This window comes from Papio anubis, chromosome 10 (genome assembly GCF_008728515.1).
Source record: "Papio anubis isolate 15944 chromosome 10, Panubis1.0, whole genome shotgun sequence".
NCBI classification, from domain to species: domain Eukaryota; kingdom Metazoa; phylum Chordata; class Mammalia; order Primates; family Cercopithecidae; genus Papio; species Papio anubis.
The window spans coordinates 92159991-92185541 of record NC_044985.1 but is presented as its reverse complement, the minus strand read 5'-3'; the positions used below and the strand labels follow the sequence as shown (position 1 = coordinate 92185541).

The 25551-nt window shown below is 41.4% G+C and overlaps 1 protein-coding gene across 4 annotated transcripts; it reads left to right on the top strand.

The window, feature by feature from the left end:
• The first annotated feature begins 4888 nt into the window (after nt 1-4888).
• IDH1 (isocitrate dehydrogenase (NADP(+)) 1) lies at nt 4889-23499 on the top strand. Of its 4 annotated transcripts, none has more exons than XM_003907886.3 (10): nt 4889-5088; nt 6066-6136; nt 8441-8578; nt 11362-11653; nt 14885-14990; nt 16711-16888; nt 17836-17987; nt 20005-20145; nt 20784-20946; nt 22555-23499. In XM_003907886.3, exons 3-10 carry the CDS (start codon nt 8457-8459, stop codon nt 22643-22645), a joined length of 1245 nt encoding a protein of 414 aa, XP_003907935.1. In that variant the 5' UTR covers nt 4889-5088; nt 6066-6136; nt 8441-8456; the 3' UTR covers nt 22646-23499. The 4 variants fall into 4 exon arrangements, with proteins under 4 accessions (XP_003907935.1, XP_003907937.1, XP_009181175.1 ...); XM_003907888.4 differs by lacking the exon at nt 4889-5088 and adding an exon at nt 5572-5688; XM_009182911.3 differs by lacking the exon at nt 4889-5088 and adding an exon at nt 5652-5670 and having other exon boundaries at nt 22555-23161.
• The last annotated feature ends 2052 nt before the right edge of the window (nt 23500-25551 follow it).

The following is a 25551-nucleotide window of genomic DNA, read 5'->3' as shown; positions in this document are numbered from 1 at the left end:
CAAGATCGTGCCACTGCACTCCAGCCTGGGTGACAGAGCCAGACTTCGTATCAAAAATAAAAAAGTATTTTTCTTTACTTTACAATCAACCTTCTTGAACAGGTTTTCTTGTCTCTCTTTCCATACCCCCCATTCATGCTTCAGTCCCCTGTAGTATGGTTTCTATCTTCTGATCCTCACAGAACCATTCCACTTCTATCTTCTTCATCCTCATAGAACCTTTTTACTAAAAGTGCATTCAAGATGTCCTCCTTTTGCAAAAATTATTTTCAGACCCTGTCTTTTTTTTTTTTAATCTCTCTGAAACACTCCCTCTTTTTTGAAAACTTTCTTGTCTGTTGGCTTCTATGACATTAGGCTCTGCTGATTCTTTGTTAACCCCCAGACTCTCCTTCTCATTCTCTTTGTGGGGGCTCCTTTTCCTCTACGTGACCTTTAAGATGTAAGTGTCCCTCAGAGTTCTCACTGAGGTTGACTTTTCTCCTTACTTTGAAGTCCTAGATAATATATACTCTGTCTTCAACTGTTACCAACACATGCTAAAGATTCCCGAATTTCTTTCTCCAGTCCACCCTTTCTGAACTGCAGATGAGGCCAACTGCCTCCTGGACATCATCTTGCTGTCCCATGGCATCGCAAAGTTAACAAACCTTAAACTTAACCCATGATCTTGGCCATCAAATCTGTGACTCTATGTATATTCCTTCCTTGTTGAACTGCACCTGGTCTCCCAAACTCCAAATTCAGAAGTCCCTTTTGCTGTTCTCTCTCTCCTAATCTTCATGGACAATCAATGACCAAGCTCTATTCATTCCACCTCACCCTTTTTTAGATAATCAAAATGAAAATACAACCACATTAGAATATTTATGAGAATCCCGTTATCTGGATGAGTGTCTCAAAACCAAATGCTTACAGAAATTCCATGGCCCATGTTTCCATTTGTGTTTATAACAGTATTTGGGGCCAGACTATTAAAATACTCAGATTCTTTTACCGGCTATATGAAAGACAAATGATGTCAACATATACAATACTAACAAAATAGAGAAGAGTGCTGGGCTAAATGAACCATCATATGTCATCCAGTAAAATAGGCTAGCTATGTAAAAAAGAACGTGCACGTGGCTGGCCATGGTGGCTCACGCCTATAATCCCAGCACTTTGGGAGGCCAAGGCTAGTGGATCACGAGGTCAGGAGATTGAGATCATCCTAACTCACACGGTGAAACCCCGTCTCTGCTAAAAGTACAAAACAAAATTAGTGGGCGTGGTGGCTTACGCCTCTAGTCCCAGCTACTCAGGAGGCTAAGGCAAGAGAATGGCGTGAACCCGAGAGGTGGAGTTTGCAGTGAGCAGAGATGGCGCCACTGCACTCCAGCCTGGGCAACAGAGCAAGACTCTGTCTCAAAAAAAAAAGAACATGCACATAACCAGTGAGCTTCATCTTCACATTTCAAAAAGTAATTTCAGCTAAATGTTATTTGTTATATTTAAGTGATATTAATGGTAATGTGTTGTTTTCTACTTTTCTTTCCAGTCATTTTATCTATAAATTTTTGTATTTTACAGTTGTATAAGAGCTGTCAGCATAAGAAGCATATATCTAGTTTTATGCATATTTATAGCAATATTTTAATGTCGATCCTAGCGATCTGAAAAATAACTTTTTTAAGAGATAGGGTCTCACTTGGTTGCCCCAGTTAGAGTACAGTGGTGCAATTATAGCTTACTGGAGTCTGCAGCCTTGAATTCTTGGGCTCAAGTGATCCTCCCACTTCAGCCTCCCAGGTAGCTAGAACTATAGGCGCAATCTTGCCTAATTTTTGTTTGTTTGTTTGTTTTGTATAAAGAGGGTCTCCTTATGTTGCCTAGGCTGGTTAAAAACTCCTAGCCTCAAGCAATCCTCCTGCCTTGGCCTCCCAAAGTGCTGAGATTACAGACTTGAGCCACTGCACTCGGCCAAATTTTTCAGTGAAAAATGAACTCCTCCATAACTGGCTTAGGAAACACTGTTTTAGATGCTGAGACTCCAGTAACTACCACCTTTACTACTACATTGGCTTAAAGCCAAGTTTGCCGCTGTCTCTAGCAAGTGTTTAGGATTTGATATAACATGTTTTATGATTAAATTTGCCTTGGTTCTATATAACATCCTATAGCTATTCACTTTTTAACGGTATTTTTCTCAATGATAGTGAATGTCTTTATTGTACTGTATTTGACATATTTTTATGGCTGCCCTACATTGTTTATGGAACAAGTATGGATATGAATGCTTACTTGTGGTAGTGAGCAAGGGGTAATAAGAAATGTGAACCTGATATAATATAAAGTAACTACAGTCTCAGGTGTCTTAGGGCATCAGATTCAAGATGAAAATTAAAAGTGTGGGGAAAAGAAAGAAAGATAAGATTGTTCCTGTGTCTATGCAGAAATGGAAGTCATAAGAAACTCCATTTTGATCTGTACTAAGAAAAATTGTTCTGCTTTGAGATGCTGTTAATCTGTAACTTTACCCCAACCCTGTGCTCACAGAAACATGTGCTGTATTGAATCAACATTTAATGGATTTAGGGCTGTGCAGGATGTGCCTTATTAACAATATGTTTGCAGGCAGTATGCCGGGTAAAAGTCATCACCGTTCTCCATTCTCTATTAACCAGGGACACAGTGCACTGCGGAAAGCTGCAGGGACCTCTGCCCAAGAAAGCCTGGGTATTGTCCAAGGTTTCTCCCAACTGAGATAGCCTGAGATACGGCCTCATGGGAAAGGAAAGACCTTACATCCCCCAGCCCGACACCCGTGAAGGGTCTGTGCTGAGGAGGAGTAGTGAAAGAAGGAGGCCTCTTTGCAGTTGAGATAAGAAGAAGGTTTCTGTGTCCTGCTCGTCCCTGGGAATGGAATGTCTTGGTGTAAAGCTGACCATTCATTCTATTCTGAGATAGGAGAAAATCGCCTATCTCAGATAGGCTGGAAGCAAGATATGCTGGCAGCAATACTTCTCTGTTACTCCTTGCTACACTGAGATGTTTGTGTAAAGTGAAACATAAATCTAGCCTATGTGCACATCCAGGCACAGTGCCTTCCCTGGAACTTATTCATGATACAGATTCCTTTGCTCACATTTCCCTGCTGACCTTCTCCCCACCATCACCCTGTTTTTCTGCCACACACCCCTCACCAAGATAGTAAAAATAGTCATCAATAAATACTGAGGGAACTCAGAGACCAGCGCCGGTGCAGGTCCTCGCACGTTGAGCACCAGTCTCCTGGGCCCACTGTTCTTTCTATATACTTTGTCTCTGTGTTTTATTTCTTTTCTCAGTCTCTCGTCTCCACCTGAGAAATACCCACAGGTGTGGAGGGGCAGGCCCCCTTCAAAAAGCTCATATACCTCTCTAAACAGTTCTACAGGAATAAATGGAGGTTGGCTGCCAATACCCCTTAAGCCACCTCAAAAACCAAGTTGACAGGCTGTATGCTTTTTTCTTTTCTCTCGGGAAAAATACCAGTGCCCTCTAGTGTCCAAAGTGCACCTTGAGTAGTACCATGTAGATCAGTTTATCTTCAAAGAATAACGTACTAATTCAATGTTAGAGATAATTTTTTAAAATAAATTTTGGAGGCTGGGCGCGGTGGTTCACGCCTGTAATCCCAGCACTTTCGGAGGTCGAGGCAGGCGGATCACTTGAGGTCAGGAGTTCGAGACCAACCTGGCCAACATGGTGAAACCCCATCTCTACTAAATACAAAAATTAGCTTAGCATGGTGGCACACCTGTAGTCCCAGTTACTTGGGAAGCTGAAACGGGAGAATCACTTGAACCCAGGAGGCAGAGTTGCAGTGAGCCAAGACTGCGCCACCACACTCCAGCCTGGGTGACAGAGCAAGACTCTGTCTCACAAATAAGTAAATAAATATTGCAGCATTAAATTCTGGGCAGCAATATAAAAGCATGCTATTATCCTACAGCTCACAATATAAAACACTCTTTATTTTCATGTTTTTGAGAGCAATGAACACACAAGATACAATCTCTGGAGGAGACCAGAATTCTTTTTTTAATCCACCGTTTTTTAAGGCTTCACATCTCTAGTCCAGCTTCATTGGATCACAGATAATCCCCCTCGACTGAGCATGGTGGCCCACGCTTGTAATCCCAGGACTTTGGGAGGCCGAGGAGGGCCGATCACTTGAGCCCAGGAGTTCGAGACCAGCCCGGGCAACATGGTGAAACCCCGTCTCTACCAAAGGAAAAAGAAAAGAAAAGAAATAAAGAAGAATTCGTTAAGTGTGGTTGTGTGCACCTGTAATCCCAGCTACTCGGAAGGCTGAGGTGGGATGATCTCTTGAGTCCAGGAAGTCTAGGCTGCAGTGAGCGGTGATCGCTCCGCTGCACTCCATCCAGGGCAACAGAGCAAGACCCTGTCTTAAAACAGAAAATAATAAGAATGCCATTCATTATCTTCTAACGCAAACAATCAATGGAGTGTCTACAGACCGAGACATACGTGGTGGCAGGACCTGCTTGTGTAACTGTTCCATCCTTTGCATTCGGCAGCGCCGAATCCCCTAGGCGACCCCGCGCTGGCTGGGGGCATTCCGTGGTGCTCTAGATTGTTACAAAGTTCTGGGTGGTGCAGCCCCAGCGCGCCCCGCTCCCGGGCCTGCAGGTGGCATACGAGTCTCTCCGCTGTCGGAATTGGGGACTGAATCACTGCGGCGCGGAAACCCCTTCCCCCAACAGGATCACCGGGAAAGTGGCACCATGGAGTCTCTATCCCGGGCTGTGGCCACGCCCCTCTCGCGGACTCCGCCCACCCCACGGGAATTGACTCTTGGCGATTGGAGGCGTGTCGAAGGCGGGGCTGGGGGAGGTGGGCTGAGGAGGCGGGGCCTGGGAGGGGACAAAGCCGGGAAGAGGAAAAGCTCGGACCCGCCCTATGGTCCCGGGTTTCTGCAGAGTCTACTTCAGAAGCCGAGGCACTGGGAGTCCGGTTTGGGATTGCCAGGCTGTGTTTGTGAGTCTGAGCTTGTGAGCGGCTGTGGCGCCCCAACTCCTCGCCAGCATAGCATCCCGGCAGGTAACCTCTGGCTCCGAGGGGCGGCCCCGGTCCCTGGCTATGGTGGGGTGGTTCTAATTCCCCAGAAGGCAGGAATGGGGTAAAGGAAGAAAGCGCAGATCTTGGGTGTGGAGGGAGTCGAGGCCTGCTGGCAAAGAAGGGAACAAATCCAGGTAATGAGAATGGGAAAAGAAAAAGGGGTAGGAGGGGATGCTGGATGCTTGGATATGCAGAAGGCCTGCTTTTGGGCATGGGAGGGAGAAATTGGGCGGTGGGGAAGTTGGATGCAATGACAAGGGGAAAATCATGTCTGCACTTAAGTTGGAAAATCGAGGGGTGGAGGTTGCAAGAATGCATGTAGCAGACTAAGCCTGGAGTGTAGGAGGAAGAAAACGTGCAGCAGCTGCGGGCTGGATGCAAAGAAGGCTGTTAAGCCGAAGACGGGCGTCTGCAGGGAACTCAGGCGGCGGGGAATAGCCCTGAGGCTGATCCCTCGCGCCCGCCAGGGGGCGTGGAGGGGGCGGAGCTCCAGCGGCCTTCTGAGGGGTCGCTAGGCCACACGGGGCCAGAGTGGGCTGGGGAAAACACCCCCGCCAGTTCCGGGTGCGTGGAGTTTAAAAGGTCCCAGCACCAGCGAGGGGAGGGGAGGGGAGGGGAGGGGCAGGCGTGGAGACCTGGAAGGAGGTACCGATCCAGCCGTGGTTGCAGCCCTCTTGCACAACGGCCATAAGGACGGGTGCAGGCCAAGAGCAAGGACGTGCAAACCCCAAGACCTGCTGACGGGCAGCGAAGCGGGGACACGCAGAGATAATTGTGCTCCCGTGACCTTTATTTGGGAAGTGCCTGCGGGGCCTAAAACTGGCCTTTGTGCCTCCAAATACACTCACCACTGTACTTGAAACCAGATAAACTGGGCTGTCCGGCAGGTATTAAAAACAGCTAAATTCTCCTGTGAGTGTTCTGTATGTTAACACTTTCTATTCCTCATTTTGTTTTAGGAGATAAACTACATTCAGTTGAGTCTGCAAGACTGGGAGGAATTGGGGTGATAAATTCATTCACTGTCAAGGTAAGAATTAGCAATTTCCTCCCTTCTTCTGTACTTTCTTTGATGTGGCAGTACAGTGTTTAACTGGTCTTGGGGGCAGGCCGAGGCACTGCAACGGAGTGAGTGAGGCATATTTCCAACGAATTCCAACAGCTTCCTTGTTTCTTTTAATCCAGTGCCTTCTCTGCAAGAGAACATTTTTGCCCAGAAATTATTGTAGTTCATGAACTCAGCAAAAAACAATCTGGCCAAAAATTTGAGGTTGATGAAAATAATATTAAATGGCTCTTTTTTTCGTTAAACTATTCTGTATTGTTATTCCAGGTTTATCTTCTGGAATTGCACAAGTATGTTAGGAGATAGGATTCAGCTACTTTAAGAGTAAATGAGCTGGTGCCTGTTGGTCTTGGAACAGCCCTTCCTTCTGAAGTTGGGGTTGGGGTGGAGACAAAATCTTGAGGGGCAACAAAGGTGGTCAGTCCAGTGGGGCCTCGAGCCTATCCCACAGAAATCAGATCCAGAAGAAATACAATTATGTTCTATGTGGTAGTAACAAAAAAGCTTCACTGTTTTAGTTAAAAGATGGTAAAAATGTCATGGCTAAGTAATGTGAGGAAAACCTGAAGCGTTTGAGGTATGCATGATGAGATAAAGAAAGATTATTGTAGAGAATACAGTTGCTTTAACTGAGAAGGAAATAGTGAACTAAAAAGATATCAGTCTTTTCATTTTAGGTACAATATTTGACCTTTATTAACTGTATTTGCCATCAATGATAAATTGCCATGTCATGACCGTTGCATCATACTATATAGGGGCATGGCCATGGAAGTGTAGTATCAGGAACCAGATAAGTTCACTGCCTCCTTTTTTGCTTTGTTTTAAAATAAGGATGAGTGTGACAGTGGAATCAAACATGAACTGAATCATGTGCTTTCAGCTGTACTACAAATTATACTTGACATTACAGATGGGAAGTAATTGGCTCATCCACACCATTCTGTTCATTTTTTTTAGTCTAGTTCAGTTCCAGAAGGTTCCCCAAAGGAATCTCCTAAACACTAGTAAGAAAAATTCTAGAATTGCAAATCTGGAAAGTGAAAATGGGCCTGGGGATTGGAAATACATCCAGGCTTGTTGAGAAACTGAAGCTTACTGTCTACTAATCATTATATTTTTATTTAAAGACCAAATTACTTTAGCTCAATTTTTAAAGAAAGATTATTTTAGGCCTCTTATCTAATAAATTTTTTAAGTCAATTCTCTTGACTTTTTTAGTCCTTAAGAGAATAAAAGCAATCTGTAGCTGTGTTGTTGGATTAAAAAAGAGTTTCCATTAGAGCATCATTAGAAGGAATAGATAACTTTTAGCAGGCTCAGGGCTTCTTCTGCCTTTAGGGACAAGCTGGGACATGGTCTTCATTGAAGCCTCACAGTTTCATTTTTTCCAAAGGGTCCACCCTTGCACTTTCTGAGAATCAGATTGATTTGTATATGCTACCACCCTATCCTTAAAGTGCTGTCTTCCTAGGACAATGCACAGATTGTCCTGTCCCACTCACTAGCAGCTTACCCTTTCCTGTGAACAGCCAGAAGAAGATGACAGGGACATGCTTTGGTCCTGCGCAGTGGCCCTACTGTATAGAGATTCTTCTAATTGAGAAATCACTTTGTTGTATTTAGCCCCACATCTCGAATGTCTGAGTTATCGCTAGGAAAACAGTTCCCCCGGGGAATTCTTCATCTCGCCTTTAGACTTAAAGTTTCCCTAAATATGGGTCACAAGAACCAGTTGAATCTCCTCATGGCTAGTTATTTTTATTAAATAACAAAAACAGCCTCTTAAAAGAGGGGAAATACTAGCACTCACCACTCTGCTCATCTTGAGAGCCCAGTAAAATGATGAGCTGGACTGAAGTGTTTGATAAACATGAGATTGTGGAAATAATCTCATTTCATAAGACAAACCAGTAGTTGAGAATAATGATTGCATTATGAAGGGCATGTTATAGAATCAGGCTCTCCCACGCTCTAGGTGGCCTTGAGAAAGCTCTTTTTCCTTTAACAAAGTAAAATGGGAAAATGATGTCCGTTTTTTAGGATTGTTATGAGGGCTAGCTCAGAAACCACATGTGAAACATAACACAATACTTTGTAGAGAGAAGATACTCAATTCTAATGGTAAATAGAATTGCTGTTACCTCAACTGCGCATAAATTGAATTGCATGAATTGTTCTTTTAGTAGTCACCACGTTGTTTATATATTTACTTTCCCAATTATAATGAAATAAATGACAAGGCATGTATTTTTTTTTTCTTTTTAGGTTTATTGAAGTCAAAATGTCCAAAAAAATCAGTGGCGGTTCTGTGGTAGAGCTGCAAGGAGATGAAATGACACGAATCATTTGGGAATTGATTAAAGAGAAACTCATTTTTCCCTATGTGGAATTGGATCTACATAGGTAAATGAGTTACCCCTCCGTGTAGCAAACTCAGAAAGTATAATTGGCTGGGCATAGTGGTACACACCTGAAGTCGCAGCTACTTAGAAGGGAGAGGCAAGAGGATCCCTCAAGGCCAGGAATTCAAGTCCAACCTGAGCAACAGAGTGAGACCCCATCACTTTAAAAAAAAGAAAAACAAAAGGGAAGGAGAAACAGGAAAAAAAAAAAAGAACGTAATCTGAATTATTTTGAGGTGAAGTTAGCTTTTTTTATATAGATATAGCTGTGTTTTGTGAATAAAGTTTGTTTTAAGCCTAAATATATTCAGATGAATCTTCTATTTTAATTTTAACATACTGCTAGAAAAACTTGATTTATCATCTAAAAGTCAAGAATTATAAGGGATAGAATGATTTTCAGATTCTTCTAACCTTCTGTTTCCTGTGAAGGTTTTATTTGTAACAAAGCAGTGGCTAAGAGTAGTACAATGTATTGAGAAAAGGGAAATAAGAGAGGATGTAAGAAACAGTAAACTGAATGCAGTTAACACAGTTTTGTCATTTCAAACTCAATTTTCTATCACTCTGCTTAGTCAATGGACCTGTTTCCTTTTCATTCCTCACCTTTTGCCCTTTTCATATAATTGTAGTGCAGAAAGAATTCATGAAGTTACTTAATTGAACCCCTCCTTTCCAGCAAAAGTTCCCTTAAATCCTATGTCTCTTTGCCCTGCGTGTAAAGTGCTTGGGGACAGATGCAAACGTCTATGTAATTCTCTCATTTTTTTCGCTGTGCTTTTTATAAACTTGCTTCTATTCTTTGTATCTTTAGGTAGAGATAGAATTTTTTAAAGGGTAAAGTGGCTGAAGACTGGCATAGTAAAATATTGAGCAACACATTTCAGCCAAACTATTGGCAACTCTAAGTGTGTTTGCCTCAGCCCAGAATTAGCCATCAAAATTTGTCCTAAGGACCTGATTGAGTGGAGACATTTAATTCACATAATGTCATTAAACATACTTTTTAATTATTCTAAACGTAAGCTGCTGATGTCTATATTGAAATCATAAGATATAAATGCTTGCAGAAGTCAACCAAACATATAAGAAATTAGGCATAAAAATATCTTCCAATTAGGTTAAAAAAACAGCATTTTAGGAACTCCTGTTTCAGGACTTTACATGACAGTAGGTGAACTGGCAGGGTTCTTGTCCTTATATTGGCTGCAAAGATGCTTTGAGGCTCTTTAGTGTAGAATCATGAGGAGTTTTAAAGGGGAGGCACTATGACTAGGAGGAAAAAAGTTGGTGGCTGCAGACTAGATAATTTTTGGAGGCTCAAACAAGTTTTAAATTTTTCCAAAATTGCTATGATTATCACTGACTGGTTCTTTTTGAGGAGAATGGAGCAGATAGTTTGTTTTATGTAGGCTGGACAGTGGTCCCGGTAATTTGTTCCTTCCTTTCTTATCTTGTTAGAAATGTTAAGAAGGCAAGCAAAAAATCTACTAATTTGCTGGTAGATTCTCCTCATGAGAAATGGTTCCCAGGAACTTGAAAATTACTGATCATACCTCCTGTTAGAGTTGGGATTGGATCAGCATTTCCTGTGCAAGAAGATAACAAAGGACATGACTTCGCTAGATTTATATGATTTATCTAAAGTCGAAGCAGCTGGGAATTATTTTTATCTGGAAATAAGTCAAGATTACTATCTCTTTGTTTGCATCATGAGTTGGGTAGGAGATCTAAGAAAGGAAGATAAAGGAACCAAAAAGAAATCTAGAGGCATAATAGTTCAGCAAGTTTTAAGAGCTGAAAAACTTTTCTTTAAATCCTTGGAGAACAGAATACATTGTTACATTATTTTGTTTTCTTGCTTTTTAACAAACTGTTACATGCTTCAAATAAAGCTTTGCAGTCATTTTCTATGTTCCCTGGACAACCAACATTCTTTCAGCTCTGAATGACCTGCAATCTTAGTGTTGGTGTATATTAAGCTATAACTCTCTGGTATATACAAAACCATGATGATTCCATTACTTACCCAATAAACTAGGCTTGTTTCCAGAACAAGCACTTGCTCAAGAATTAGAGAAAGAATTAGCCGGGCATGGTGGCGCATGCCTGTAGTCCCAGCGGCTTGGGAGGCTGAGGCGGGAGAATCACTTGAACCCAGGAGGCAGAGGTTGAGTGAGCCGAGATCATGCCACTGCACTCCAGCCTGGGCAACAAAACAAGACTCGTCTCAAAAATAATAATAATAATAATTAGGGAAAGGCTAATTTTATGACTGGCATTAATGAAGGAGCCATTAGCATTTTTGGCATCAACTGTCACATCTTTACCTCCTACCACTTTAATGTCAAAATACAAAAAATCCTTTAAGCCCTCCCACCCCCTTTTATTTTTAAAGAACAGTATTTACTAAGGGAAAAAGGTGGCTCTTAGGCTTACACTTAATTATACTAATTATATGGAGAGAAACCCGGCCGTTATTTCCTCTATCTGTTGAAAAACAGGAGGCAAAGGGCAGAGTTTGATGGTTTCCATTCAGTTTCCTGATAGACAGCTTCCCATTACAAGAGGAGGGGCGGCCCAGCAGTCTAGCCTCTCTTAGTTCTCTTTTTAGTTGGCACCCATGTTCTGTGTTTAGGGTGTGCTAATGCTAAAACTTGAAAGATTTTGGTATACTTGGAGCCTTCACTTTCTCATAATGAGCTCTATATGCCATCACTGTAGTTATAGGTTACAACTATCCGTTTGTCTGAAAAATTTTGCTTCTAATTTTTCTCTTTCTAGCTATGATTTAGGCATAGAGAATCGTGATGCCACCAACGACCAGGTCACCAAGGATGCTGCAGAAGCTATAAAGAAGTATAATGTTGGCGTCAAATGTGCCACTATCACTCCTGATGAGAAGAGGGTTGAGGAGTTCAAGTTGAAACAAATGTGGAAATCACCAAATGGCACCATACGAAATATTCTGGGTGGCACGGTCTTCAGAGAAGCCATTATCTGCAAAAATATCCCCCGGCTTGTGAGTGGATGGGTAAAACCTATCATCATAGGTCGTCATGCTTACGGGGATCAAGTAAGTCATGTTGGCAATAATTTGATTTTCCATGTTCTTTTTTCATTGCCGAGACTTTCCAACTTATATGTGTTTTATTCTTATCTTTTGGTATCTACACCCATTAAGCAAGGTACAAAATTGATCAGTGCATATATGTATAACTGTACATTTAGCTAAAGGCAAATACAAATAAACTTACAAATAGGCATCCATCTCAGCACATTTTTTCAAACATGCTGTTTTTTTTCCTTTATCCTTTTATTCAGTTATACCATAGGATATTGCCATTTTTATGTTTGTAATTTCATATGGTTCAACCAGATCTGTGGTTTTCAACACTGGCTGCACAATAGGATCCTCCTACAAGTTTTTTTGGTGGTTTTGTTTTGCTTTGCTTGATTTGTTTCTTTGTTTTAGTTCCAATGTTGAGTACCACCCTACACAAATTGAAATCTGAATTCCATGGGGTTTAGCCATTTTAAAGCTCCCCAGGTGAATCTAATAGGCAAACTTGAGAACCACGAAAGATTGTATTAAACATGATCCCATCATGCATAAAAGAAAAAACTGGCTGGGTACCATCGTTCACATCTGTAATCCTAGCACTTTGAAGGCCAAGTTGGAAGGACTGCTTGAGGCCAGGAGTTTGAGACTAGCCTGAGTAGCAGAACCCTGTCTCTACAAAAATGAAAAGTATTTCAATAATTACATCAATTGCTCATGGAAGAGCCAGTTTTATTGTTTATTCATATTTAAAGTGAGTAGGCAAAGCTGAGTGGAGTGGCATGTGCCTATAGTCCCAGCTATTTGGGAGGCTGAGGCCTGAGGATCCCTTAAGCCCAGGAGTTCAAGGTTACAGCTATGAGCTATGATCACACCACTGCCTGCACAACAGAGCAAGACCCTGTCTCAAAAAAGAAAAAGAAAAAAAAAAACAAAACTGACTCGGTAGTTGAAAGCAGCCTTACTAAAACATTCCTGCCTGCTTGGAAAAACAGTATTGCTTCTTTACTTCTGTACCAGTAGGCTTGTTGCCAAATTAAGCAAAAAACTGCCAAGTAAACAAAATCAAAGTTCAGTGTTGAAACTGAAGTTTCAGACTTTCACAGTAGTTTATGTCTTAAAAGGACCTTAAAAACAGGAATCTCTGATATTGAAATCCAGAGGTTTTAATGTAGCCATTATTGAAAACAGTGTGTTGAGGGTAAACAGTTTAGTCCTTGAGGGATCAGTTAACTTTGTTCCACCCTGTGGCTAAAACTATCCTTTCATCCTGGCCAGAGCCTTCAGAAATAGCTCCCAGGGGCCCAGGCAAGGGAAGGTAGATGGCAGTGGTGCAAACTCGCTAATCTTGCAAACATCACCCTAGATTCTTTCGGGTTCAGTCGTGCCTTTTGTGTGTGTGTATCCTTTTTGTGTTTTGTTTTTGAGACAGTCTGGCTCTGCCGCCCAGGCTGGAGTACAGTGGCGTGATCTCAGCTCACTACAAGCTCCGCCTCCTGGGTTAAGCAATTCTCCTGCCTCAGCCTGCTGAGTAGCTGGGGATTACAGGTACCCGCCACCACACCTGGCTAATTTTTGTGTTTTTAGTAGGGATGGGGTTTCACCATGTTGGTCAGGCAGGTCTCGAACTCCTGACCTCGTGATCCGCCCGTCTTTGCCTCCCAAAGTGCTGGGATTACAGGCGTGAGCCACCATGCCCGGCCTTCCTTTGTTTTTGTTTTGTTTTGTTTTTATTTTGGCATCAGTTATTTGTAAAAATGGCCATTGTACTTATTAAAGTCCAGAAAGAGAATTTCAAACCTCAGGTCGATTCACAGACTGTTTAAATATGCATAAACCTATACAATGCATTTATGGTGCTTTGGTGCCTCAGTTTCTCTCTTTTCAGAAATAGTAATAAATTACCACTCATATACTTTACAGACTTTATATGTCAACAATGTTCTGTGTAAAGTAGGTATTTAATCTTCATTGTTACTTGCTGTTCTTTTACCAACTGTTATTAGTATTTCTTTTTTTTTTTTTTTTTTTCCCAAGACGGAGTCTTGCTCTGTTGCCCAGGCAGGAGTGCAGTGGCATGATCTCGGCTCACTGCAAGCTCTGCCTCCCGGGTTCATGCCATTCTCCTGCCTCAGCCTCCCGAGTAGCTGGGACTACAGGTGCCCGCCACCTCGCCCGGCTAATGTTTTGTATTTTTAGTAGAGACGGGGTTTCACCGTGTTAGCCAGGATGGTCTCCATCTGCTGAGCTTGTGATCCGCCTGCCTCGGCCTCCCAAAGTGCTGGGATTACAGGCGTGAGCCACCACGCCCAGCCTGTTATTAGTATTTCTCTATACATATAGATGTGGCCAGCGCCTGCTGGTACCTAACGCTGCAAGTATCTGATTCAAGTCATTGAAGAAGATACAATGCAGCAAAGACTTCTGGATGTCTAGTATATGCCAGGCATATTATTCCACTCAGTAGCTGAGGCCCATAAGGGAGGTGTCTGTCCTTGAACAGCCCTTTCCAAAAACCATCATCATCCCATTGTAGCTGCTCCCAGAATGATTTGATTGCTTCATATGAACAAGTCCTATAACACTAGTAACAATGATACCATGAGAGACCGAGCTCCGATGGCCTAAGGACAGACCAGACCTCAAGTCCTTTGACCCTGGATGCAGTATTTGTACTATATCATAGTTCCCTCCTTGTAAGGCTGATGTAAGAATCAAATGAGGTGATACAAGTTAAGCACTTAAAGCGTCTGGCATAGAGTAAGGACAAAGCATTAGCTACCTCAGTACTACAACTAGTATTGTTATCATCACCCTCTAGGGAGACTTCCCTGGCTTCCATGCCATGGTCACCTCTTTTCTTCTGTCATCCTATAGTCTTTTTTGGGGGGGGTCTATAGTCTCTTTTGGCATTTGAAAGCTCTTATATTGCTTTTCACTTGTATATGTCTTTATTGGGTTGTAAACTTCCTAAAGGAAAGTGGCTTATGTTATTCTCTGTCCTCTCCAGATCAGTGCTCAGAAAACTTTCCTGTACATCATATAGGCACCTAATAAATATTTATTGATTTGGGGGAACTTCTAGACCTCTTCATCCACATCTCCTAACAAAAAAAAAAAAAAAAGAAGTTTGACATACTGCCCTATTTGTCTAGGTATCTTCTAGGTCTATATTGTATGAATATTTTCCTTATAATTCCTGCTAGGGTATTTTTTTTTCTTTATACCTTTTTCCCCCCTACATAGTACAGAGCAACTGATTTTGTTGTTCCTGGGCCTGGAAAAGTAGAGATAACCTACACACCAAGTGATGGAACCCAAAAGGTGACATACCTGGTACATAACTTTGAAGGTATGTATGACTGTAGCATAAGCTTCATCTTTTTTTAAAAAAACAAATGATTTAGATAACATTTTTATTGCTTTTTAAAAGTTAGTTATGTGGCTGCCTAAAAATATAATCTGAATCTACAGTGTTTTTGCAAAACCCGAAACCTGACATAAAAAAGTAATTTGCTTCCATGCCTTCCTGTGGCATGATTAAAGGCACAAAAGGGTTAGCCACTTAATTGGAAATGCCTTTCGGCAAAGACAAGGAGATAATTACGCATTTATCTTAAAGCACAGAGAGAAGGTTGGCAGAAATCTGTTGTGCGTGAATTATATACATTAAATATTAATATTCTCAAATCACCTGGCATATAATCCTGCCCTTTGCTCTGATAGGGTTTGTATCTGGAAGAGGTTGCATTATATATTTGCTGAAGTTTTCTTCTTGCCCTTCTGGGTATTTATCCTGTGAAAGTGGAACATTTGCTTTTTGCCTTTTCTTTCCCAGCTACCCTGCTACCTTTGATGGTAAATCCCACCCACAAGTTGTTGAAACAATTAGTCGGCCCTTTTCCTTCACTATTGAAGTTGTTGAAAGCACTCACACAAACAAAAAAAAAACCCCAACATTCACCTAGCTTTTGTTTTTCTTGCCTCTTCGAAATAATATCATTTATTGGAATCTGGTTCTGCAGGCTTCAGCACCTTTCACCCTGAACCCAAGTTAACCCTGAGCATTGGCATAGATTCAAGTTCTATCTAAACAGAGTTCAATAAGAGTTGTAAAAGACGGTGATTACATGTAGCATAATTATTTCTACTTATTTCTACCAACTACAGGAGGAGTGCTCAGTATCCTCCAGGAGATTATAAGAATTTTCATTCAGTATTTGAAATGCAAGTTTTTCTCAATAACTGAGGATTGAGTGTACCCCCAAAGTTTAAAATAGATGTTGGGAATTGTAAAGGTAGGTGTGTTTGTCCATTCTTGCGTTGCTATAAAGAAGTACCTGAGGCTGCGTAAGTTATAAAGAAAAGAGGTTTAATTGGCTCATGGTTCTGCAGGCTGTACAAGCCTGGTTCCAACACCTGTTCCTGGTGAGGGCCTCAGGAAGCTTCCAATCTTGGCAGAAGGTGAACAGACAATAGGTGTATCACATAGCAAGAGAAAGAGAAGGAGGAGGTCCCAGACTCTTTTAAACCACCAAATTTCAAGTGAATTAACTGAGCGAGAACTCACATAATCACCAAAGGGGATGGTGCTAAGCCATGCATAAGAGATCCAACCCCATGTTCCAATCACCTCCCACCGGGCCCCACCTCCAACATTGGGAATCACATTTCAACATGAGATTTGGAAGGGACAAATATCCAAACCATATCAGTATGTAAAAGAAGTTTCAAAATTATTTGCCTTTTCTTACATGTATTTCTGCTTCATACCAGTTTTTGGTATTTCTGCATCTTCAGGATTTTAAAGACTGTATGTTTTTTCATTTCTATTGTACTTCCAAAGCAAGTTAGAATGTCCTTATCTAGAACTGGCTTTTCTCTGATTATATGCCTCAGAAATTTGTAGAATATTCAGGTTGGAAACCTGTCTGGGACTTCTGAAGTCTAGTCTCAGATATGAGAGCTGAGAAGTAGGTCATTCGGTTGTGATAGGTAACTTTACCCTTATTACAACTACACTACATTTATTCTTCTCCCTTTTTTTCCTCTTATTGGTTTCTCCTCTACAGAGGGTGGTGGTGTTGCCATGGGGATGTATAATCAAGATAAGTCAATTGAAGATTTTGCACACAGTTCCTTCCAAATGGCTCTGTCTAAGGGTTGGCCTTTGTATCTGAGCACCAAAAACACTATTCTGAAGAAATATGATGGGCGTTTTAAAGACATCTTTCAGGAGATATATGACAAGTAACTATAGTTCTTTTTTAACATTTTCCTTATTCTCAAGTAAGCTGACATTTGTCATATAGAGTATGTATCTCCCTGTCCCTGTGATTCTGGGGAAATTGAGTGAAAATCATCACTGTCTCTTAAAGATAAGGGCAAAGCTGAGGTTTAGCAGGAGTGAAACAAAACCACTCAGAGTTGCTTTTAGAAGATAAACATATTCTCAAATAAGGGCCCCACATGAATTTTTTTCAGAGCCAGGTTCTTTAATGTTTAAATAAAAGTACCCTGTTAGTGATAGGAAGTTCTAATTTTTCATGTGGGAGTTTCTAAGTCAGACCCATTTCCATGCTTTCTGAAGCCCATTGTTAGAATTTAAAACTGTTTTAGTGGAGTCATTTGAGCTTAAGTCTAAGTTTATAACAACACTGGCGTCCACAGCACAGGAGGTGAGCATGTGTTAATATTTAAGATTGGCATAAGTCTCTTTAGGTGCAGGTGTTCAGGCCAAAATGTTCCTGAGTCATTTTGATTCCTCCTCCTGCTGCCCATCTATACCAAGCCCAGAAACTGTCCGGAATATGTTTTAGTTTCCTGAATGACACCAAGCAGTAGAACAGCCTTTTCAAAAATACATTTTTAAAATAAGCTGAATCTCAAGAATCTGATCTATAGTATAATGAAAACTGAAAAGTGAGGTAGTCATTGGGATACTCTACTGTCTCAATTCTCACAGCTTCCCTGCAAGGTGGGTAAAATTGTTCTTACAGATGGTCAAATTGAGTTTTACAGCTAGGAAATGATTGGGCTAGGATTTGAGCCAATATCTGTCAGATTCCTGAGTTTCTGCTGCTTCCACTAAAATATATGCTGCTGCTTGTGTGTCCTATCTTCTCTTTGGGACAAACAGATGATATCCGTAACAAAATCAATTTTATTATTATTCTCTTTTCTCTCTTGTTTCCTAGGCAGTACAAGTCCCAATTTGAAGCCCAAAAGATCTGGTATGAGCATAGGCTTATCGATGACATGGTGGCCCAAGCTATGAAATCAGAGGGAGGCTTCATCTGGGCCTGTAAAAACTATGATGGTGACGTGCAGTCGGACTCTGTGGCCCAAGGTACGGAGGTGGAGCCTGGCCTGTAGGAACTGGGTCATTCCAGGGTAGTTCTCTAATTTGGGGAGGGGAGTTTTGTAGTCCTTTGCTGTAAAATCATGGAATGTTAAAACTCCAGGTCCACTGTCTTATCTGACAGCTAAGGAAATGAAGCTCAGACTAGAGAAGTGATTTACTCAAGACCACAAGGGAAGTAAATGAGTGGATTGACACTCCTGGCTCTAGCCTTATATGTTAACACAGTTTCTCTTGTAACCTTTTTCCCCACTTCAAGTTTTAAAGCCTACCTGATCTGAAAAATCACTCCCTTTCCCTGCCTTCCTTGTCCTTTGGTGAAAATGTAAAAAACCAGGGCACTCAGGGAAGGAGGGATAAAGTGAGGAGCCTGATCATGTCATAACCAAGCTTTGGTGCCTGCAAAGCTCATTTATCTAGCAGCAGGACCTACTCATGTCCCTCTGCCAGCTGCTGTTCTGGTAGAATAGAAAACAAATGTGTTTGGCCGGGCACAGTGGCTCATGCCTGTAATCCCAGCACTTTGAGAGGCCAAGGCAGTGGTTCACTTGAGGCCAGGAGTTCGAGACCAGCCCAGCCAACATAGCAAAATCCAATCTCTACTTTAAAAAAAAAAATACCAAAATTAGCCAGGTGCAGTCACATGCCTATAGTCCCAGCCACTCAGGAGGCAGAGGCATGAGAATTTCTTGAGCCTGGGAAGCGGAGGTTGCAGTGAGCTGAGATCATGCCACTATACTACAGCCTGGGCAACAGAGCAGGACTCTTGTCTCAACAACAACAAAAAATACAAGTGTTTTTGTTTACTGCTTAGCTTATACACAAATACATTGAGCAAAGAACCCTAGGACTGTTTACAGAAATTCCAGAAGTTTCATGCATGGGGTAAGGGCCAAATCAACAGAAACACAGCACCTGGTTTCCTCAGCGCCAAGTTGCCCTTCAGTTTCAGTTGCCCATGGTAGCTGTGTGAACTTGAATCTCCCCAGATGAATGTTTGTTAACTTTAATTATGTTTGTTTTTCCCAAGAAGTTCTACTTTTTCTTTCTCTTATCAGTGTTAAGCATCTCCTCTCAGTTTGAAAATCAGTAGATCAACCTGGTTAAAGATAACTTTTATGTCAGATAAATGAGTTACACAACTCTCCTTACCCTGCTTCTGTTTCTCTACATCCTCACAATCATTCGTACTGAATGCAACAGAGGAAGGAGTGTTGTTGCTTTGTGATGACTCCGTGGTTGATTATTAACTTCACAGGTGATGTTGGGAGGTAGCAAAAATGGAGAAAAGAAGAAAATCAATTGTATAGATATAAGAGTTGTAATGTAGTTCTTTCAATAAGAAACTACAGAAACGAATTGTTGTATTGAGGGTATGAAAGAGCGAGGAAGGGCAACTGGGATGTTCTTGGATCCAACCGATCCTGTGTTTACCTGCCTTCTCTTCCCAGTCCCAGCAAGTGTATGAGCAGCTTGAGGGTAGGAGACAGCTCTCATCCATCTTTATTTCCCCAGAACAGCAGAGCATTGCACATAAGAATAACAGTAATAGATTGAGCTCTCACTGTGTCCAGTACTATTCTAAGAAATATATAGTTTTCATATATATTTATGAATATATGTATATATATCTAATCCCACAGCAACCTAGTGAAGTAGGTGCTATTATTACTCCCATTTTACAGATAAGAAAACTGAGCCACAGTAGCTATAAAGCCACAGAACTAAAGTGGAATGCAGGCAGTTGGACCCTGAGCCCTCCATCAAGGAGTAGGTACCCCTGAGATAAGTGAGGGGAAAATGCAGCCTTTCCAGACCCATTGGCTCTGACATCTGGAACAGGGATCCTGCCTTCTGAAAGGCAGAATTATTGGTGATTCCATGTGCTCATGTTTACTTTGCTTACTAAGACCTATCAAGATAGAGTAATTTATGCTCTCACTTCTGAGAGACTCTGTGCTCTTCATGCAGTTGGACCCAATGCTTCATGCTCCGCTACTTACAGGGTATGGCTCTCTCGGCATGATGACCAGTGTGCTGGTTTGTCCAGATGGCAAGACAGTAGAAGCAGAGGCTGCCCACGGGACTGTAACCCGTCACTACCGCATGTACCAGAAAGGACAGGAGACGTCCACCAATCCCATTGGTAAGATGGTGTTTACATTGATTTTTCACCAGAGAGTGCTCTCCAAAGGATATCTCCAAAGCAGCTCAGATGTGTTCCCTTGGCTTCTCAGTGTTTTGTGTGCAAAGTCATCACTAAGTAGCTGATTTGTTCTACTAATAAGATCTATTTGAATATGCTTCTTAAAATATAAAATATATGCTTTTCTGTTTTGTGGGAGAACATAGGTTACAGAGAAGAATTATCAACAAGCATTTTCCTTTACCCGTGGTGCAGTGAAATGTCACATAAGGCTACAAATCTAAAAGTCACAGGGATAGATCCTTTCAACCAGTTTCAAAGATAGCACTTTAAAAGGAGATTACAACCTGGAAAAAGGAGACCAATATAGACAAGAGATAGAAGAGAATGTGACCTTTTTCAAATTAGAAAATGCCTTAAGTTTCAAGCACTAGTACCATGCCATGAAAATGTGTTTTCTTAAAGTTTCTCTTTGGTAAAATATTTCTAACTTTCCTAAAACTTCTGACCCATGTTGTTAGTATCTAAAGAAGTCTGTCACCTAAACAAAAAACTATTCTGTTTTTGGGAACTATGAGACATTTGGAAACCTCTGTAACTGGGATGATGGGAGTGTTGGGTTTTTTCCCCCCTTTTAGCTTCCATTTTTGCCTGGACCAGAGGGTTAGCCCACAGAGCAAAGCTTGATAACAATAAAGAACTTGCCTTCTTTGCAAATGCTTTGGAAGAAGTCTGTATTGAGACAATTGAGGCTGGCTTCATGACCAAGGACTTGGCCGCTTGCATTAAAGGTTTACCCAAGTAAGTATAAGATGCCCTAGCGTCTGTGGTCAAATTAACACTTATCCTCATTGGGCTTAGAGCATCAGTGCTTTCTGGAAATATATAAATTGTTATTCATCATCTAGTTCAGCAGTCAGCAGACATTATCTGTAAATTGTCAGATAGTGAACGTTTTAGGCTTTGTAGGACATACAGTCTTTTTGCAACTACACAACTACTCAACTTTGCCTCTGCCATTGTAGCAAAAAAGCAGTCATAGACAATACAGAATCAAATGGTGTGACAACACCCCAATCAAACTTTTATGTTCGAAACCGTATGCTGGGCTGTAATTTGCTGACATCCTATCTAGTTGACAATCATTGAATGAAAAGGTTCTATTTAATTTTAAGAAGCAGATTATAGACAAATAGAAACAAAGGTACTTCAGAGGCTATTTTATTCTACACCTTTATTTTCTTTAACTTACCGATGAGAAAAGTGAGCAGCACAGGTTTAAGGTGTGCAATTGTTTATAGTCCCTTAAGTATCTGTAACCAATATTTGGGCAAATATTTGACAGCCCATATGTTTACTGAGAATTTTTCTGAGAACATGGTAGCCAGTATCCTGGGGGGATTGGCTCCATATCTCAACCAGTGCATCCACAGAGGTCCCAGGTAGGATCAGTATACCCCATAATGGGGATATACTTGATCACTGCATGTTTCTTAATTTAAATTTTCAGCAAGATTGCAGTGTTTGAAATGGTCTTATCAGTGGAATACCTTTGTAGCCTATTTAATAGGCACCTGTCAGCAGGATTATGTTATCAAGTCTACTGTCTTTCGTTTTTCCTTTTTTTTCTTTTCTATTGAGACACAGTCTCGTTCCGCACAGGCTGGAGTGCAGTGGCGTGATCTCAGCTCACTGCAACCTCCGCCTCCCGGGTTCAAGCAATTCTCCTGCCTCAGCCTCCCAAGTAGCTGGGACTACAGGTGTGTGTCACCATGCCCAGCTAATTTTATTTTATTTTATTATTATTATTATTATTATTTGTATTTTTAGTAGAGACGGGGTTCCACTGTTAGCCAGGATGGTCTCCATCTCTTGACCTCATGATCTGCCCACCTTGGCCTCCCAAAGTGCTGGGATTATAGGCATGAGCCACCAGGCCTGGCCTGTCTTTTGTTTTCTTAAGACACTGATAGAAATAATAACATATCCTTTTTTAAGAACATGTAACAGTTTGTGGGAAGGTGGGTAAAGGTTTGGCTATGCCCTGAATAAGTTTTGTTATGTTTAAGAATGAGGAAGAAGTGGGATGATTTTGGTTTCAGCAGCATTAGTCTGAACTGAAACTCTGTGATAATTTCACCCCCAAAACTACATAGCAAGAAACCTAACTGAGTATGTGTGGGTGAGTCTCTACTGCAGGCTGCCTAGAAAGCCTGAGTACTGAGCCTGGGTCAGCCCCAGAAACCTTGAACATAGTCATTGTCTATAAATTTTGTAGCTCACTAACATGAATGTGTTTTCTTCCAGAAACAAAGAGAATACTATTTTAAGTAGCATTTCTAGGACTTTACCGCTACCTGCTACCATATCAGAGACAAACTAAATTTTCTTTTTCTTCCTCCCCATTAGTGTGCAACGTTCTGACTACTTGAATACATTTGAGTTCATGGACAAACTTGGAGAAAACTTGAAGATCAAACTAGCTCAGGCCAAACTTTAAGTTCATAACTGGGCTGAGGAGGATAAGTGTCTTTTGGTAACTAGGTCTATAGGTTTACATTTTTCTGTATTACACTCAAGGATAAAGGCAAAATCAATTTTGTAATTTGTTTAGAAGTCAGAGTTTATCTTTTCTATAAGTTTACAGCCTTTTTCTTATATATACAGTTATTGCCACCTTTGTGAATGTGGCAAGGGACTTTTTTAAAAATTTTGTTTTATTTTCTAGTACCAGCCTCAGGATTTGGCTAGTACTGATTTGTATTCACTGTCACTTTTTCTCATGTTCTGATTATAAATGACCAAAACCAAGATTGCTCAAAAGGGTAAATGATAGCACAGTATTGTTCCCTAAAATATGCATAAAGTAGAAATTCACTTCCTTCCCCTCCTGTCCATGACCTTGGGCACAGGGAGGTTCTGGTGTCACAGATGTCCCATTTTGTGAGGTAGAGCTGTTAAACTTGCACATGACTGGAACAAAGTATGAGTGCAACTCAAATGTGTTGGAAGATACTGCAGTCATTTTTGTAAAGAGCTTGCTGAATGTTTCCAATAGACTAAATATTGTTTAGGCCACAGGAGAGTTTGGAATCCGGAATAAATACTACCTGGAGGTTCGTCCTCTCCATTTGTCTCTTTCTCCCCTGGCCTGGCCTGAATATCATGCTACTCTAAATATAGCATATTTCATCCAAGTGCAATAATGTAAGCTGCATCTTTTTTGGACTTCTGCTGGCCTGTTTTATTTCTTTTCTGTAAATGTGATTTCTCAGAAGTTGATATTAAACACTATTCTGGTCCTTATCTTCTCCTGAACTGTTGATTTTAATTAAAATTAAGTGCTAATGACTATTCTGCGTTTCTGTTTATTGGATGCCAAGCACCATGCTACATCCTAGCCATAGGAGTGTCATCTGAAAAAATTTTCTGCTCTTAAAAAGTTCACCATGGTGGAAATAGATAAGTAAATAGTAAGATGTAGATCCTGCAGTGAAAGGAAAGAAGACCAAAAAGGGAACTAAAGGAAGAATTAAGGAATATTAGAGAATATATTCTATCTATGCACATGCTAAGGAGTTTAGTCATTATATATATATTATCTTGTAAATGATTAGGGAGCCAGTGAAGACTTTTAAGAAATAAGGGACTTGATCATATTTTTATTTTTAAAAATAGCACTTTGGGAAACTTGTATAAAAAATGGATAATGGCTGTGGGAGGCCAAGGCGGGCAGATCACAAGGTCAGGAGTTCAAGACCAGCCTGGCCAATACGGTGAAAACCCGTCTCTACTAAAAATACAAAAGTTAGCCAGGCGTGTTGGTGCACGCCTGTAGTCCCAGCTACTCGGGAGGCTGAGGCAGAAGAATCGCTTGAACCTGAGAGGCAGAGGTTGTCGTGAGCCGAGATCGCACCACTGCACTCCAGCCTGGGCAACAGAGCGAGACTCCGTCTCAAAAAAAAACAAAAAAGAATGGATAGTGGGGGGTGGGGAGGAGGGTGTTGGGTGCAGTTGAGGAAGGAGGACCAGTTAGGAGGCTGTTGCAATACTTCAGGTGGGAAATGATGAAGATCTGACCGGAACAGTGGCACCAGGAAGACAGCGGGATAATCCCTGGGATAAGGAAGTTGAATGGCTGGGTCTTGGCAAGACCAAGGATATGTGGGGATGGAGGGACAGGAGCAAGTCAAAGATGCTTCCCACTTTGTGGCTTCACACCTGGGGAAAGGCTGCTCCACATCCTAGCATCTCTGGGAGGGAGGCCCTGGTGAGCTTTTGCGCTCTTACAATCAAAAGTCAGTGAGTTGGGGTGGAGATCCTTGGTAATTTCTAGTCTACCTTCCTGGCAAGCTTGGAATTGGGCCCCAGACCCTGCTCTACACAAATCTCCTTGAAGGCCCAATGAAACATGGAGCCTTTCAGAATCCGATGGCATGGAGCTTATTCAAAATGAGCTTTTGACCAATTTCCCTCAGCGCTACCCCCAAAATACATCCCAATCCAAGCCCACAGTCCCAGAACAGCCCTGTTGAGAAGAGATTCTCATGAAGTAGGGGAGGCCCATGTGGCTTGGGCAATTTATTACTGACCAAATTGAAGTTAGAATCCAAACCATGTGAGCTCTCCTGGCAAGGGAAATAAAAATCAATTTTCTTTTTTTTTTTTTTGAGATGGAGTCTTGCTCTGTTGCCCAGGCTGGAGTGCAGTGGCCGGATCTCAGCTCACTGCAAGCTCTGCCTCCCGGGTTCACGCCAGTCTCTTGCCTCAGCCTCCCAAGTAGTTGGGACTACAGGCGCCGCCACCTCGCCCGGCTAGTTTTTTGTATTTTTTTAGTAGAGATGGGGTTTCACCGTGTTAGCCAGGATGGTCTCGATCTCCTGACCTCGTGATCCGCCCGTCTCGGCCTCCCAAAGTGCTGGGATTACAGGCTTAAAAATCAATTTTCACATAAGATAACCGGTGTCAGGTCACTCAGGTGGTAGAAAAAAAAAAACATTGCTTCTAGTTAACATCAAGAAAGAGGCAATAAATATTTTCATCTCATGTAAGATTTTTAAGATTTTTCAGTAAAAGATTTTATAACCTATACTGTAGTTTGTAAAAGGAATAGAGATCTACATAAATTAGAATAGAAGACACATAATCATTGTTTGGTGGCTTTTTGCTGATAAATTCAACTAGTCTTTACCTCAATATAATGACATGCCAATGACTCATTTTAATATTAATACCTGTAAGTTTTTTTAATAGGATAGATTGGGATTATAAGGAAAAGGAATGTAAATTCTTTTTACGTGCCTTCATACTATCTCATTTAATTCTCACCAGAGTCTTAAGAAGTTGACTGTATACCACTGATACTTTTTATGAGAAAGCAAAAAATTAGAGATGTTATCAATAATT